At 45.4% G+C, this 14,550-nt stretch overlaps 1 protein-coding gene across 4 annotated transcripts in view; it reads right to left on the minus strand.

The window, feature by feature from the left end:
* The window catches only part of LOC105685472 (uncharacterized threonine-rich GPI-anchored glycoprotein PJ4664.02), a 22,495-nt gene continuing 7,945 nt past the window's right edge, over positions 1-14,550 (minus strand). For all 4 annotated transcript variants that reach the window (XM_048653436.1, XM_048653434.1, XM_048653435.1 and 1 more), the window contains 16 exons: positions 14,231-14,490; positions 13,901-14,155; positions 13,618-13,803; positions 13,242-13,507; positions 12,618-13,120; positions 12,413-12,535; positions 11,793-12,266; positions 11,294-11,666; positions 11,033-11,203; positions 10,873-10,941; positions 10,709-10,810; positions 10,052-10,616; positions 2,886-5,891; positions 1,795-1,990; positions 1,542-1,703; positions 1-855 (listed from right to left, as the gene is read on the minus strand). In XM_048653436.1, coding sequence (XP_048509393.1) covers positions 416-855; positions 1,542-1,703; positions 1,795-1,990; positions 2,886-5,891; positions 10,052-10,616; positions 10,709-10,810; positions 10,873-10,941; positions 11,033-11,203; positions 11,294-11,666; positions 11,793-12,266; positions 12,413-12,535; positions 12,618-13,120; positions 13,242-13,507; positions 13,618-13,803; positions 13,901-14,155; positions 14,231-14,437 — 7,098 coding nt within the window. In that variant the 5' untranslated portion in view covers positions 14,438-14,490 and the 3' untranslated portion in view covers positions 1-415. The remainder of the gene's footprint in view (positions 856-1,541; positions 1,704-1,794; positions 1,991-2,885; positions 5,892-10,051; positions 10,617-10,708; positions 10,811-10,872; positions 10,942-11,032; positions 11,204-11,293; positions 11,667-11,792; positions 12,267-12,412; positions 12,536-12,617; positions 13,121-13,241; positions 13,508-13,617; positions 13,804-13,900; positions 14,156-14,230; positions 14,491-14,550) is intronic.

The raw sequence follows: 14,550 nt of genomic DNA on the forward strand, positions 1-14,550 counted from the left end.
TATAAAAATATAAATACGTTTATTTATTCACATTCTATGGAGACTTACACATATATATGAATATCATAACATATAACTTATTACTGCTATAAAATTGTTGATCAACGAAGAAATGGAGCAGAGTAAATCATAGTCTAGCAAAGTGACACGTCCCAGTTATCGATCGACTTGTACTTCGAATTACATCCTTCATCGATGGTAGCACATCTTTACAAAATTTCAACCAATAATTTTGTCATTGAGAGTACAAGTCGTTAGTTCTAAATAATGACGAACCTCTCAACTTAGATTTTTTTTATCCAATTATGAAATTCAAGTTTTCAAGTTTGATCTTAGCAGTTCAAAAATTGAGAAGCAGAAAAATGAGAAGAGAGACAGATTTCCAAATCGGGTGTTCTCTGATTTCATCAATAAACTACTCTTTGCATCCTAATCCTGCTGACCAGTTACAAATACCACCGATGGGGTCAAATGACAACCTTTTTGGGCAAGTGTACTCGGTTCCGATTACTTCGCCGCTAACTAGTTTTGCGCAAGATATGAACATCTTACAGGAGGTCGGATGAGGAAAGTTGCCCTGATCCAAGCATTGAATGGAACCTCTCGCACCCACTGCTATCTTGCTGGAGATCTTGGATCTTCCTACGATTCCCTCATCTGAATCTTCATAATAATCGTATTCAACAATCGCTGGATGACGTCTGGCTGCAGGTACATTTCTATTAATCTTTTCAAAAATTTCCGGCCTCTGCCTTTGTCTCACGACAGTTCGGGTTGTTGTGGGGGAGACTGTGACTTGAGGAGCTTCGGTGGTAACTATCTTACGCCTTATAGAAGTTCTGAACGGTGGCCGACCTGATAGCGCAACCAATTAGACATACGATAAAGGATTATCATTTGTTCAATTATACTAGGATATTTTCACCGCTGTGAGTTATTTTTACGCAAATAAAGCTCAACATTCTCCAGCATGGGTACGGCAAGAGTATCGACTGTTTTTATAAAGAATCGAGATGCTGGAGGAGCGACATGAAGAAAAAGTTGCAATGTTTTTGGCAAAGCATCAAGGATGAATTTCAACACAACCATAGATTCTAGTTTAGAAAGCTTATGGTGATCACGTGAAGTTACGCTATTGGAACAATGGTGAAGAAGTATGGGATAGTGATTGTTAGTCTGGTTTGCAAATATTGCATAGTCGATAGTACTAAATCAGGACAATGTTCGCATGAATAAAAAAAAAGTGATGCATCTTGGGTACGTAGAAGAATATAAAGGTATAAGGTTGGTTGTAGAGCATTTGAATAACATACACAGTGTGTAGACGGTATCGATGTTCAATATGTCCAAGTACCACAGCCACAGATCAATTGGAGATAGAAACACATGAGTATACATAAACAGACAACAGACGTGTGAATTGTCGATTAGTCAATAAATGAAGGTACGTATTGTTATGCTGAGAAAGAATGAAATAAATTAAGGATTGACAAAGAGAGACTTCAAAGCGAGTTGGTATCGAGACACAGTAGGTATCGCACCTTTCACGGTTGGTGGTGTTGGAGATGAGAATTCTCCAAGAGCAACGGTCACTTTTACTTCTTGTGCGTGAACCGTTTGGTCCAAGGAATCAGGGAGATCCCTATTTACTTCAGATTTCAAAGGCCCATCGTCGCCAAAACGTGACCGACTTTGCCCGTCACCTGCGATTAATAGTTGAATCATTTTTGCAATAACTATATCAATCGCAGCCAATAGTTGAGAAAATGAGTTGTTTCCTTTACTGAATCTTACCCTCGATAGCCTCGGCTGTTGGCCTTTGACTTTGATGAAATCTTTGACGAGGCGTCACGGTATCTGTGGGTGTCAATGACGAAACCGTCGTCATGGTATCGGTTCCAGGAGTCGTTGTGGACGTGATTGGTCTCAACGGTCGATTCAGAGTCCCAGGTGTTCTCGGAATTCCAGCTCGAGTCTTGAAGAGATTGATCTGTCGGAAAAATCGAGTTTTGGAAAATTAGTGGCGGATATCTGGTAATCTGTTTATTCCGCGTATACCAGTGATATTGATTCCAACAAGTAAAATGTGTAAAGCATATCCGATTATTGAAACATCCGTTCAAATTCGTTGCGACAATGCAAAGAAGTACGGTCGTGTGAATTTGAGAAAACTATTCAACTCGATGCAATCCCGATTAAAATGTCGTGTCCTGAGATTGGGAGTAATTTCATAGTTTTAATCAACGTAGACTTGATCCAAGTCTTCTATTTGAAGAAGATTGTTTATGCGATACCACTAACTTTGTCTCATGTCATGGCAATTGCAACGACGTTTATACCAAAACCAAAAGTCAGCATGAGAGTGCTGATTTATGAACAATTCGAAACCAATGAAGCACTTGAATGTTTTAGAAAAAAGCGTATCAGTCACAGGGGTACTTATGTGATGTATGGAAACAAAAAAACTGCTACCAGTAACAAATGATACTTAAGTTGAGAAAAGTAGCAAAGCACGACAGAATATTCGAAATAGTTGGTGTTAATATAGTGTAATGTAAAGTGTACGTTGTTGAAAGTATGTAAATTGAAAGTAGGTCCGCATTAGTGAGTTACAGAAAGTTTAGTTGTTCTTGTTAAATGAATAATTCCATTCCTATGCGAGTATCGATTCATGAAGCGCTCCAAGTAGAAAACATTTATCTGATGATCGAGAGCTTAGGAATTCCAATCTCCTCTAGTACATTAGTCAAAAGTCATTTCTGCACTTGTGCAGGCGAGTTGTTTTTGTAAGAAAAGAAACAGTTTTGCAGCTGCAGCATTAGCTAGGACGTAGAGTACCGATCAGCCAGCAAGCGTTTCAGTCAATCTTGTCACCTGGCACTGACCTCATCGCTAGCCTGCACATCTTCAGACTGTAGTGCAGGTTCGAGTCCAAATTGTGTCTCGGCAATGCTCTCCGTTCGAGGAAGCTCTTCTCTTTCGTAAAGGCTAACTGTGGCATAGGTCTCAGAACCACCGGTCAAATTATCGATTATAATGTCAGTAAAACCTTGTCCCTTGGTCGTGCCGTCCTCCACTGTACTTTCGGTAGGGTCAGATCGATTTATATCTGCAGCTTCCAATCGTACAAGACGTTGCAAACTTTGACTCTGGCTGGAGCCTACCGCGAATGATTTCGCAAGTCCTGTATCTCTGGACCTAAACCTCTGTACGACTATTCTTCTTCGTTGATTTGGATTAGCGCTCGAGACACTAGAACTTTGCACATCATTCATACTGGCACTGTTATTTTGACTAGATATATTGGCTTCTATGGAACTGTTTCTTTGATTTTTTTGATCAATTATCGGTCGCCGTCTATAAATCGCACGATGTCTCAGTAATTTTTGTACAACGTCATTTTTCATCTCTGGTGAATTGTTCACCTTACGGACAATCTCAGGGTTCGAATTATTCGCTACCGTCTGACTTATTACGACCGTCCGATTTCCTTCACGAGTTTCATCCACAATCTCGCCTGTAGCGTGATTTATGATACGTCGCCGAACGTATCTGCGACGGGGATTGTTAATCGTTTTATTCAAAAATCCAGTATTTGGATTTTTCACGTCAACAGCGGTTTCGTTGTCAGCAACCGGTACGACGTGAGGTCGTCGAATTCCGTAGATTCGCTTTCTAACCAGGACTCGTCGTTTCTTATTCTTTCCCGGAACAGCCGTGGGAGACTTATAGGGTCCACGCCTTCGATACACCAAACCGGTAAACTGTGTCGATGACGAAGGCTTAGCGATTACGTCCTCTTCTTGTGTGGCGGTATCAATTATCGACGTATCTCTGCCCGTAGTCGCTTCGGAAGGCTTATTCGAAGGGGCCACAGTTGATTCCAGTCCGAGATCGACTCGTTCAGAAGTGGCAGAAGTGTGACCTGATTGATTTAGAATTTCTAATTGCGGCTTTGTGGGTTCATTATTTATAAGAGTTGGTGATGTTACAGTAATTCCTGTTTCGGTGGTGGATTCGCTGTCACCCATTACCGTTGTGGTTTCCGTGTGCACCTGACTTATTTTTATATTTTCAGAATCGGAGAAGTCAGTAGTAGGTAAAATTTGGGTCGTAACCGGGCCTGTCCAAGTGGAATCCGTAGTCACAAGATCGGACATGTCAATGTCCGGATCCGAACTTGGAATCATAGTTCCTGCATTCAAGGAACTCGTTGTATCAATAAAGTCGGTCTCGTCTGTTGCTGAAGCGGGCTCAGATCGGTCCGGTTTCGATATTTTTTCGAAATTTGGATTTTTCGTGCTTGTATTGTCGCTTGTCGCTTGACCAGTTTGGGAATCTGGTGTTTTAGTTACAGCGTAAAAATCGAGAGTTGTAGTTAATCCGGTCGCGTCGATACCCGGATCGGTTCTTTCTATGGGACCATTGGTATTCTGAATAATTGTAGTGCTCTGAATTTCAGATGCAGTCGTACTCGCTGTAAAAAAGTCCAATTCGGCGTCAATGGGATTGATTTTTGTACTATATAAAGTTGTACGCATTTCTAAATTTCGATCAGGCTCTGGTGATATTTCCTCAGTTGTGATGCTACCGATACCGGCTGTATTATTACTTGTCGAGACTTCTTCAGAGTCAGGCGTAGTATAAGTAATGTCGTTTGACGTTGTAAAAGTTGTGTCTGTTGTTGACTCGACACCGTTTGTGTTTATGGTTGAGGTCGGTGTGTATTCTTCAGACGTTGCGTCCGCTTCTGTCCCTGAACTTTGGGTCACCAATGTCAGCTGGCTGCCGCTGTTGTCATCGGCACTCAGGATATTGTTTAAGTTTTCTAGACTGGTCGTAATTGTCGAGGGCCAAATTTCCTGTGTCGTTGATTCGTGATCCGTAGCCGTAGCAGAGCCGTGCGTTGCAACCGTTGAGGAATCGTTATCAGATACGGTTGCTGGAAATTGTTGGGTAGAATCAGTGTTGAGCTGCGTCACATCTGTAGAACTCGGTAGCGTGGAACTCTCGTACAAAATGTTGCTTTCGATGCTTTTTGTAACGTAAAATCCTCGAGATCGGGATTGCGCGTGAGAGGTGGGCAGTATATGACCTCGTACGGTGGTAACATCCGGTGTTGTAGATGGAAATGAATGCTCCGAAGCGAAAGGAGCTCCACTGAGATTCGCCTCCAGTAATTCATCAGATACAGTTGAACCGGATTTATTTTGTACGTTTCCGACTTTGTTTTCATGAGAATCGCCGCGTCCGTTGCTTTGATTATAACTATCCATAATTTGTGTTACGACACCATTACCATTCACCGTGTCATTTGGCTTCAGAATCTCTACTCGCAACAGCGAACGTAATACGCTATTCAATTTCGATTCTGGTACTTCCAGTATAACATCTGTCACAGGTCTATCGGACTCTAAGATGCGAACAGGAATATTGACTAATTTTATTTTACGTTTTCTCGATCTTGGTCGATCCTGCTGTAATATTTTTATCGGGATGGTGGCTGGCGGAGAGGGATCTGTTGATGCGATCAATTCATCCGACTCGGCGATAATACGATCGTTCGCGTCTCTCGCGGAAGTCTTTATTCCGGCAGCATCCAACGACGCTACGGTGCCCGATCGATCTTCCTCTGTGGCCTGGATGGCTTCATCTATTCCCGTAGGTGCGATACTCGTTACGTCTTCGAGCCGAAAGTCGTTCTTAGAAACAGCTGTCGCCTCTGTCGTGTCAATATTATTGCTATGCTCGTCGGTATTTATTTCGTAGTCGTTGGATGAATTTTTAGTTGATAGTGTAATTGGTGTGGTGGATTTGTATTCGTGTGCAATAATGGTTTTATAACCAATGAGCTCCTTGAGGGTAGGTAACTTGACTGTTTCCAATGGCACCTGAAAATCAGAAGGATTCAACTTTAATTCTTGCATGTTCCGGCGTACTCTCCGTGATATTACAATTGTGTCGTCAGCCATATTACATGTAACACATTTCCAAGTCATATTGCGGTGGTGTATGTGATTGATTTTGATAGCAAAATATTTCGAGGACATGACCAAGTATAGATAAATCGAGCTCTTTATTCGCTCCCATCGCCCGAATTCTGGTTGTCAACACCGACGAGGTTGTTGAACACAGATTCAATTTGAATGGTTGACGATTCGCCTCCATATGCGGCGGTAACGGCATCGTCGAGCTTTCGATATTCTACTCCCCGTAGAACTGGATCAATCGAATCGTGGTGTCTGTCTTTTGCGAATTGGCTTTCGATGGATAAAGTGGAATGTTCTATGCCTCCTTCGGGATGTCCACGCGCGATCCCGTTACGATACAATTTTGTAAACGAATATTTCTTCTCTGGCAGTTGGTTTTTTTTTGAATTTTCTGGAACACGATTTGAATAACGCCTCATTGCGGCACTGTACGGCGTGGTCGCCGAATCATACGGCAAACGCACGGCATTCTCGCGCAAGATCTTGGTACCAGCCGTTTGCCAGGAATACCTCGTTTTAATTAAAATCCTTTGTCGTTCCGTTACTCCCGATTCGGCGATGGATGTAACGATCCTTGTAACGGTTGGCTTCGCTGTAGTCGAGGCGATGTCGATCCCCGCCTGCAACGTACTCTCCACCTCTGTGCTTCTGGGAGTCGATGTACGATGATTGAATTTTCTGAGTTCGGCATCTGCAGCGTAGTTGAATTTCTTTGCCGGAATCAATGTTTCCGTCACCGTAGGTTCCGTAGACGTATAATCCAAATACTTAGGATATGACCGTCTTTTGGTAGAATATAGCAACGGGTAGATTGTAGGGTAAACTGTTGTTTCGTCCTGAGCCCCTCCAATTGTGGTAGATATGGTTGATTCCAAACTCTTTGTAGTTGACTTATCTTCACCCCCGTTCCCTGTATACGAGTACTCCGTTACCTTACTTGGGACGCTGTTCGGATTCTCTTCCAAGTATCGGGTTGTTGATATTGTCGATGTCCTTATCGATTCATCAGTCGTCGTCATCTCCGTTTCACTTACTTCTGTATTATTATTTGTCGATTTCAAAGTCAAATCCTTAGTGACGGATTGTGGTTCATGGCCATTTTCAGAATTATCTGCGCCACCAAGCTCCTGAACAGCATTTGATTTGGGGTGTTTTTTATACTTGAACTTGCTCACAGCTCCCGGTTCCGTATCGATATCTGTGGATCCAGCTTGTTCATTATTCGAAACAGGCTCCTGCTGGGATAAAAATTGATTCTTCAGAGAATTCGGCACCTGAAACTTCGGCCTCCGAGCAGGCTCGGCAAAGATTTTCTGGCTAGATGCGGTATTGTGAGTAGAAAGCGTGGTGCTCGGTGTGGTACTCGCAGAGGTTGATCCGGAGGTGTAATGTTTCCAAAATTCATCTTCTTCCTTGATCACTGTATCGGGATGTTCAGCTGAGTCTGAAGTAAACGTTTCGACTCGAACTTGCTCCCCCGAGTTCTCTGGCAAAGGTTCTCCATAGTCTTCATAAAATTCATCCTCGTAATAACTTTCATCTTCGACGGGTGCCATTGTAGTGGTTGAGATTGGTCGCCTGTGAACGAATAAACTTTTCCTGCGCTCTAACGCTGAATCAGCAATTGGTACCTCATCCCCATTTTCGCCAAGTAATTTTGATGGGACCCGTTTTACAGGTTTAAATGTGGGCCGGCGCGACGCGTCCGTTGTCAATTTATCAATATTATCCTCCGACCGCAAAATAGAAGAACTCGTTGTTTCCATCGTTGGCGTGGTTATCTCTACCGTCGTAACGGAGTTCCAGGATTCGGTCTGTCCGTTGTTCGTCGACGCAGTGTCGGCTGATTCCCGTTGAGTAAAGTCTGCGGTAGCTTCCGTAGACGTTAACGTATCTGTCGTCAAGTCCAAGCCGACAGATGTTGAGAATTTTTCGCTATCTGCCCACGAGTTTGTTGCATCGGTATTCACTGCGTTCCCTCGATAGTCGTCAGAATTAGCGGTTGTCACGTCGATTGCATCTTCACTGACCGTTGTGGTAGAGTACGCCCAAGTTGAGGTGACATCATCCGTTGTAAAATCAGTAATTCTGTCCGTAGTATTCGGCATGCTGGTACTTGTTGGAAACTCAGTTCCAAAATCTTGCTCGGTGGTTGTCGGAGTTATTGTATGATCTTCGGTTACCAGATCTGCGTGATTCGTTTCAGGGGAATTCTCACTTGTGCTATTCGGAATACTTTCAACGGTGGGTGTAGCACTTTCCACGCCACTCGTTGGACCATCCGTCGAATCGTCTCCGTATGTTCCGATGAAAGGTGTCGTTTTCGCTTCGAATTCCGGCAACTGACCGATCACGAGTGTGGTGAACTTGACTTCTGCGTTACGTTGGTCGCTGTCTTCTAGGATGGTGGGTATCGGCGTTGTTGTCGATCTGGCGAATAACTTGGAACTTACTCGGTTTCTTCTCGGTGCGAACAAGCTGGACAGATTTTGTCTCGACGGTGACGGAGTTATCGTTATGTTAAATTGTTGCTTTTGGGTTTTACCGAGTTCCAGAGGTCTCTTGCGAAGACGCCTTACAACTTGTTTCCTCCTCAAATCTATTCGATTTTGCCTCTCAACTTCAGAAACCACAGGGTCAATACTTGGTCGGAACTTTTCCCTTGTACGATTCGTTTGCCCTGATGGTACTGGTTGTCTTCTGTTAGACGCCGACCCCTGGCTGAACGATCGCGACGGTTGCTTTGGTACTAATTTATCATCAGTTTTTGAGGCATCGTCATCAGAATGGTCAGCCAAAGTCATAGTTTCACTGGCAGATGCGCCGCTCGTTGCATTTGCAGATTTTAGTACCAGAATATCAGTATCTTTTGTATCAAAGGTGTGAACTGGGCCTGCGAAAGTATCACCGTAAGTCGTACTTGTTGCGATTGCTGGTAAAAACGTTGTTGGTCCATCAACTAATCCGGGCGAGGGTGTACTTGGTAATGCTGTGGAGACTGATTCGTCCATTGAATCTGTTTTTACAAATGAAATTGGATCCTGTTTTGTGCCTTCCGTGGCTGTACTATTCTCGACTACATCACTGTTCCAGGCAAACGTTGTAGATTCTATTATTTTCGTTGATCTACTGGATCCAAGAATGGTGTTGAAGAAATTTCGCGGCATGGGATCTGCTCTCTCCGTGAAAGGATCAATCGCGACGGTGCTCCGTTCCGCATCGACACCTCTGTCCAGTACGTTTTCAGTGGTTGTGATTAAATGCTGTACTTGAGTCTGTAACGACCGATCTAATGCTCCGATATTAGCCCGAGTATTACTCACATTCTTATTCGGAGCTGACGTAGGGCTGGTAATTTCTCCCGCGTGACCCAGTCTGTGACGTTGTCGCCCTGGGAGGTGTCGCACATTATCGTTTGGTAGGATACGAATTTCCGTAATTTCGGCATTCTGGTTCGCGTCGTTATCATAGGAACTTGGTTCAACTCTAGCAACGGTCCGTGCCCTAGGAATCGAACTTCCTTTGAAAATCCGGATAATACCACTATCTCTGAATTTGATATTTGCAGTTTGTACCGTAGAACTGGTTCGCGGTATTGTAGCACTTGTTGGTGTCGTAACGACGGGTTGCAGTTTTATTAGTTCAGGCTGTATTCCTATAATGTATTCTAACGAATCGTCGAAGTTCGCATCGGTAGTCGGTCTGCGACTTCGTATGGCTTGTGTAAATGCAGCATTGGGTATATTTTTGTCAATGAATGGTAGAAAAGATGGCGGAGTGTATCGGCTGTATCCTCTACTAATATTGACCCGTCCGTATGCTTTATCTTTGGGCATCGGTGTTTCACGTTCGGATGGTTTTGATGTGTTGTAAACATATTTGATGTCAAAATGATCGTCACCCTGTCGCTTATTATTATTATTATTATTGTCAAAATCAACAGTTTCATCAGTGGCAACCTCTCGGTTGTATAAATCTGCTGTTATTGGCCTTAGTCTCGCTGCGGTTTGGCCTCGATCAACATTTAATGATTGTGCAAAGTTTTGTGTCTGAGTACTCACCTTGACACGTCCAGTATCAGTATTACCAGACGATGTTGTTTCTGGCGTTAGCGTCACAGTAGTAGCAGCGGTAGTAGTAGTCGTCGGCCTGGTTCTTCTTTGGAACCCAAATGGTTTAGGATGTACTACAATCGGTGTTTCCTTGGTAATCGAATCATCGTTATCGCTAGACTCTTGTGTCGAAGGACTTGCAACAACCGGTATCAGTTTTGCATGTGGCAATTCTTCGCCTGCCTTCACTATGGAAGGTGAAGAAGCGGTCCGAGTATCAAGATTTAGTACAGGGAGGTCTGTGGAAAGAAAATTTGTAGAAAGAGTTGTCGGCATCGGTTGAACAACTGGATTCGCGGTGTCAACGACATCCGATTGCTCGATGATCTCTCGATTCGCGGTAGTCGTTTCAGGAACAGAGTTCTTGTCCATTTTGTTGTTGAAAGGGATAGTGCGAGTTACTCCAGTCGCGGGAGAGGTCGATTCGGTAGTATTTTCTATTATTTGCTCATCATTCTCCGGCGATGTGTTGATCCTCTGAGTGGTGCTTCTCACACGTTCGATGGTGAGGTATCTGAAAGTCCATTGATTGGTGAATTGGAACTTATTGGTAAAAATTCTACGTGTCCCTAGAGTGCGGGTAAACGTTCAACGTGTAATAATAACCTAGACGTTGTAGTCGGCGTTTCAGACTCGTCGATCACAGATTCGTTTCTCCGACGTGACGGAACCTCCGATGCGTTACCAACCTCGTCTAGAAAGATCGTGCTGAAAGAGACCGGGTTAATAATGTTTTTTGCATAAACTACTGGGTACAGAGTCAAACTCACCCCGATTTCACAGGGTCCCGAATTTGGTCGTAAAAACTATCCTCGTCCTCGACTTCGGGCGCATTGGTTCTATAGAAAAATCAAGAAAGACGTGTGCTCTTAAAGATACTCTCAAAAGTGTCACAAATTGAATCGTTACGGGCATTGGATGAATAAAGACCTGGCAGTTGAAGTTCTGCTACGACGAATGTCCACGTAACCACGAGTTTCTTTTGGTGTATTCGACGTTTGTTCCGATGGATTGGTTATCGATCGGTCTTCCAACGACGTGCCATCGGTATTATCTTGGAGAATCTCCTCGTTATTTTCAACGGCAGAGCCGGTCGAAGGCCTGGCGACAGACATGTTTCAGGGATTACGAAAACCCGGCTGACTATGAAATAACGGTTCATACAATTTGAAGGTCGGAACGCTTACTAACCGCTGTCGGTTGATGGTAACATATTGTGGACGTTCCTTTCTGAGATTCTTAACCTCGGGAAGATCGTCAAGTCCTTCGAATTGAGTTTCCCCGGGACCGTTTCTGTAACTTGGTCTCGACCTTGAAATTACAGCTGGTTGAGGATCCGATCGTTGCATCGCCACTTCCGTGACGGTGTTCGGCGACGGTGTGGTCCTTCGGAACAGCGAACTACCGCTATTCGCTGCTTGTCGATTCAAAACTCGCTCGTATAAGCTCCGGCTGATAGTAGCGGGAGTTACATCGGCTACATGTGTTGCAGAACCTGTTCGCGCGTTACTTTCGCCGCCTTTACCTTGAAGATGAAGTTGTTTTTCTACCTCTTCGATCCCACCTAGACAATTGCATAACGCGATCTTTAACAATTTCAGTTAAAGACTTGGGTAACACACCTCTTTCAAGGTGGATATATCTAGAAAATTTATACCTTCCACGAGTGACTACGGGATAACCATCTCACCTGCTTTCTTGATCAGTTTAATCAACTCTTTCAAGACCTGCGGGTCTTCTTCAGACTCGTCCGTCGACGATACCGGCGACGCGGTGCTGCCTCTCGAGGGTAACGATTGGTAGGACCTCGAGGTGACAGCCTTGGGAATTTCGCCAGTTGTCGTTGGTGCAAAGGTGCTGGTCGCCGCGGATCTATTCCTATTAATCGTTTTGTAGAGTAGGTTCCTAGCGGTAGTCGAGGTAGCGACGGTGGAAGGGCCGTCGTCTTCGCTTTCCTCGTCGTCGTCGTCGTCGTAATATTCATATTCTTCGCTGTATTCGTGGGAATCCACCGAACGACGAGTGGTACTCGAGATTCGAGTAGGCCGATGGGTGGAGGTCACTTTCGGTGCACGTGTTGTTGCAATTTCAACCGGTTTCACTTTGGGGCATATCACGTTGCGGGGGTAATCGCAGGAATCGGCCGCTTTATTGAACACAAGGCCTACATCGGAGTGGAGAAAAAATATTTTCATATCAACAGCGGTCCCAACGCAGACTGACAATCAACTGCGCGATACGTACGAGTCACGGGTACACCCAACGACAAGTTAGTTTTGAAGATTGATTTGCGAACCGAAGTTAACGTACCTGCGGGGCAAGTGAAATGATGAGCGACGATTCCCAGTCCGCCCGGACCCGCGTCCAAGCACCAGAAATATTTTTTGCAGTCTCGTGGATGCGAGAAAAATCCTTCGTCCGTGCATTTGAAATCTACGTTGGAAAATGAGAAACTGTAAGCCGCGACGTAGAGGGAAACATCATCCGATAGATCTTTAACGAGGTTTTGCCATACCTGTTCCGGGATCCGGAGTGGTCGGTGGGGCCGGAGTAGTTATTCGGTTGCTTCGTGCTTGCGCAGCATTACGTTGCGGTATACCGGTAGTAGGGGTGTTGGTTCGTCTTCTCGGAACTTCGGGTCGCCTTCTTCTTCCTTGTTCGTCGCGAGGACGATTTCTTGTCTCGGATAGCGAGCTTCCTCCGTCATCGTCCTCTTCGTAATCAGCGCTTCTGACAATATTGAGCCCAATTCTAGATCTACTGGAAGTGTTCTGTTCGTCTTCGGAATCGTCGAATTGCCCTCTGCTTCTTCCATTGAGATGTACCGGGGTATCTCGCTCCTCCGAGTCTGTTCCGGTAGCGGGTCGTTTCCTCGATTTCGAGGCATCGATTCTCTTCCTCGGATTCTCTCGGCGAACAGGTGCCTCCGTTGTCCTTCGTCTTCCTGCTCCGGGTCTTTTGCCGATGAAATTGCCGCGTGTCCGCTTGTCGGTTACCTTCCCCTCGGTCGCGGTTTTCCTGCGATATAATTCAATTGCGTGAGATTGCGTGAAAAAATGGAACGTTCGATTCGAAGAGTAGGTATGCCCGTCGTCGGTGCGAATCGTTGCACCGAATGGGGATTTTTCGAGATGCTCACCCGCCGCCGACCAGCATCGCTTCCTTGGCAGCTTCGATCAGGGGGTAAGGACGATCGTGGCATTTACCGCGGAAGTCGTCGTTGTCAATCGACCAGAACATGATCCCTCCTAGTCCGTGTTCCGTGACGTACATAGCCTTCCGCCTCACGATGTTCTCGTCGTCGTAGCCGACCCACTGATTACCCTTGTAAGCGTACGGCCCCATCGCACTCGGATTCGGGGATACCACTTCCCATTCGTCCGAGTCCATCAGACTTTCGCAAATCTAGTACAGAGATAAGGGTGGATGATGGAAAGCGTGGCGACAGAGGCTATATGCTATAATTTCACCGTCGATATCTAACGACCCGCTCCCTCGACGAACGAAGGGCTCACCTCGTAATAGGCGAGGTATCCCTTCTCTCTCGTCGCGTCGCCCTCTTCCCCGGGACCGTCCGCGGGCGATCCTATGTCCGTCGCTTCCTCGTTGAATAACGTGTACGAACGCCCGTAGGTAGGAATGCCGAGAACAATTTTGTCCGCGGTAGCTCCGCTCTCCAACAGATGCTTGATCGTGTAGTCCTGCGCGCAGTTTTTAAAACAATTCGCACTCGTCAAGATTCCAATGGTTGTAAATTCATAGCAATTGGTAACGTGCGATCGGGAGGATCAGACTTACGACCGTCAATTCGGTGTCGAAGTTGTACTCGTTGTCTTCTTCCAGGGGATACAAGGGCGAGTGGTGGTTGACAGCGGGCTCGTAAGAGGAGTGGTAGTCATAGGACAACAGATTGATGAAATCCAAGTACTTGTCCAGTTTCGGGATATCGTAGCCCTTGTCGATGTACCCTACGCCGGCAGGAACAGCCATGGACAGGAGCAGCCGGGGGCGCCCGGTCTTCGAGGACTCGCGTTCGTACGCTTCTCGTAGCTCCTGCGTATGCATACGGTATGTATGAAATTGGGTGTATCGTCGATCGTACGCAGGTCGGACGCATCGAGTTTTTACCTGAACCAGAGCAGCGTAGTTGTCCTTGTCGCGGGGTTTTCCCCCGTCCCTGAACGCGGGATATTCCCAATCGAGATCAAGCCCGTCGAAATGATTTTGCCTCAAAAATTTCACGGTGTTTCTAACGAACTCCTTCCGTCTCTCGGGATCGGCAACCATAGGGGAGAATCTGGTGGACCCTTCGTTCCATCCGCCGATAGCTAGCATGGTCTTTAGATTTTTGTTGTACGTCTTGAGACCGGTGAACTTGGCGTATCCACCTGCTCGACAAGACCGCCGAGTAAAGAATAAGAATCCAACAACGCGAATCGTCCAACGGG

Source organism: Athalia rosae, chromosome 3 (genome assembly GCF_917208135.1).
Source record: "Athalia rosae chromosome 3, iyAthRosa1.1, whole genome shotgun sequence".
NCBI classification, from domain to species: Eukaryota; Metazoa; Arthropoda; class Insecta; order Hymenoptera; family Athaliidae; genus Athalia; species Athalia rosae.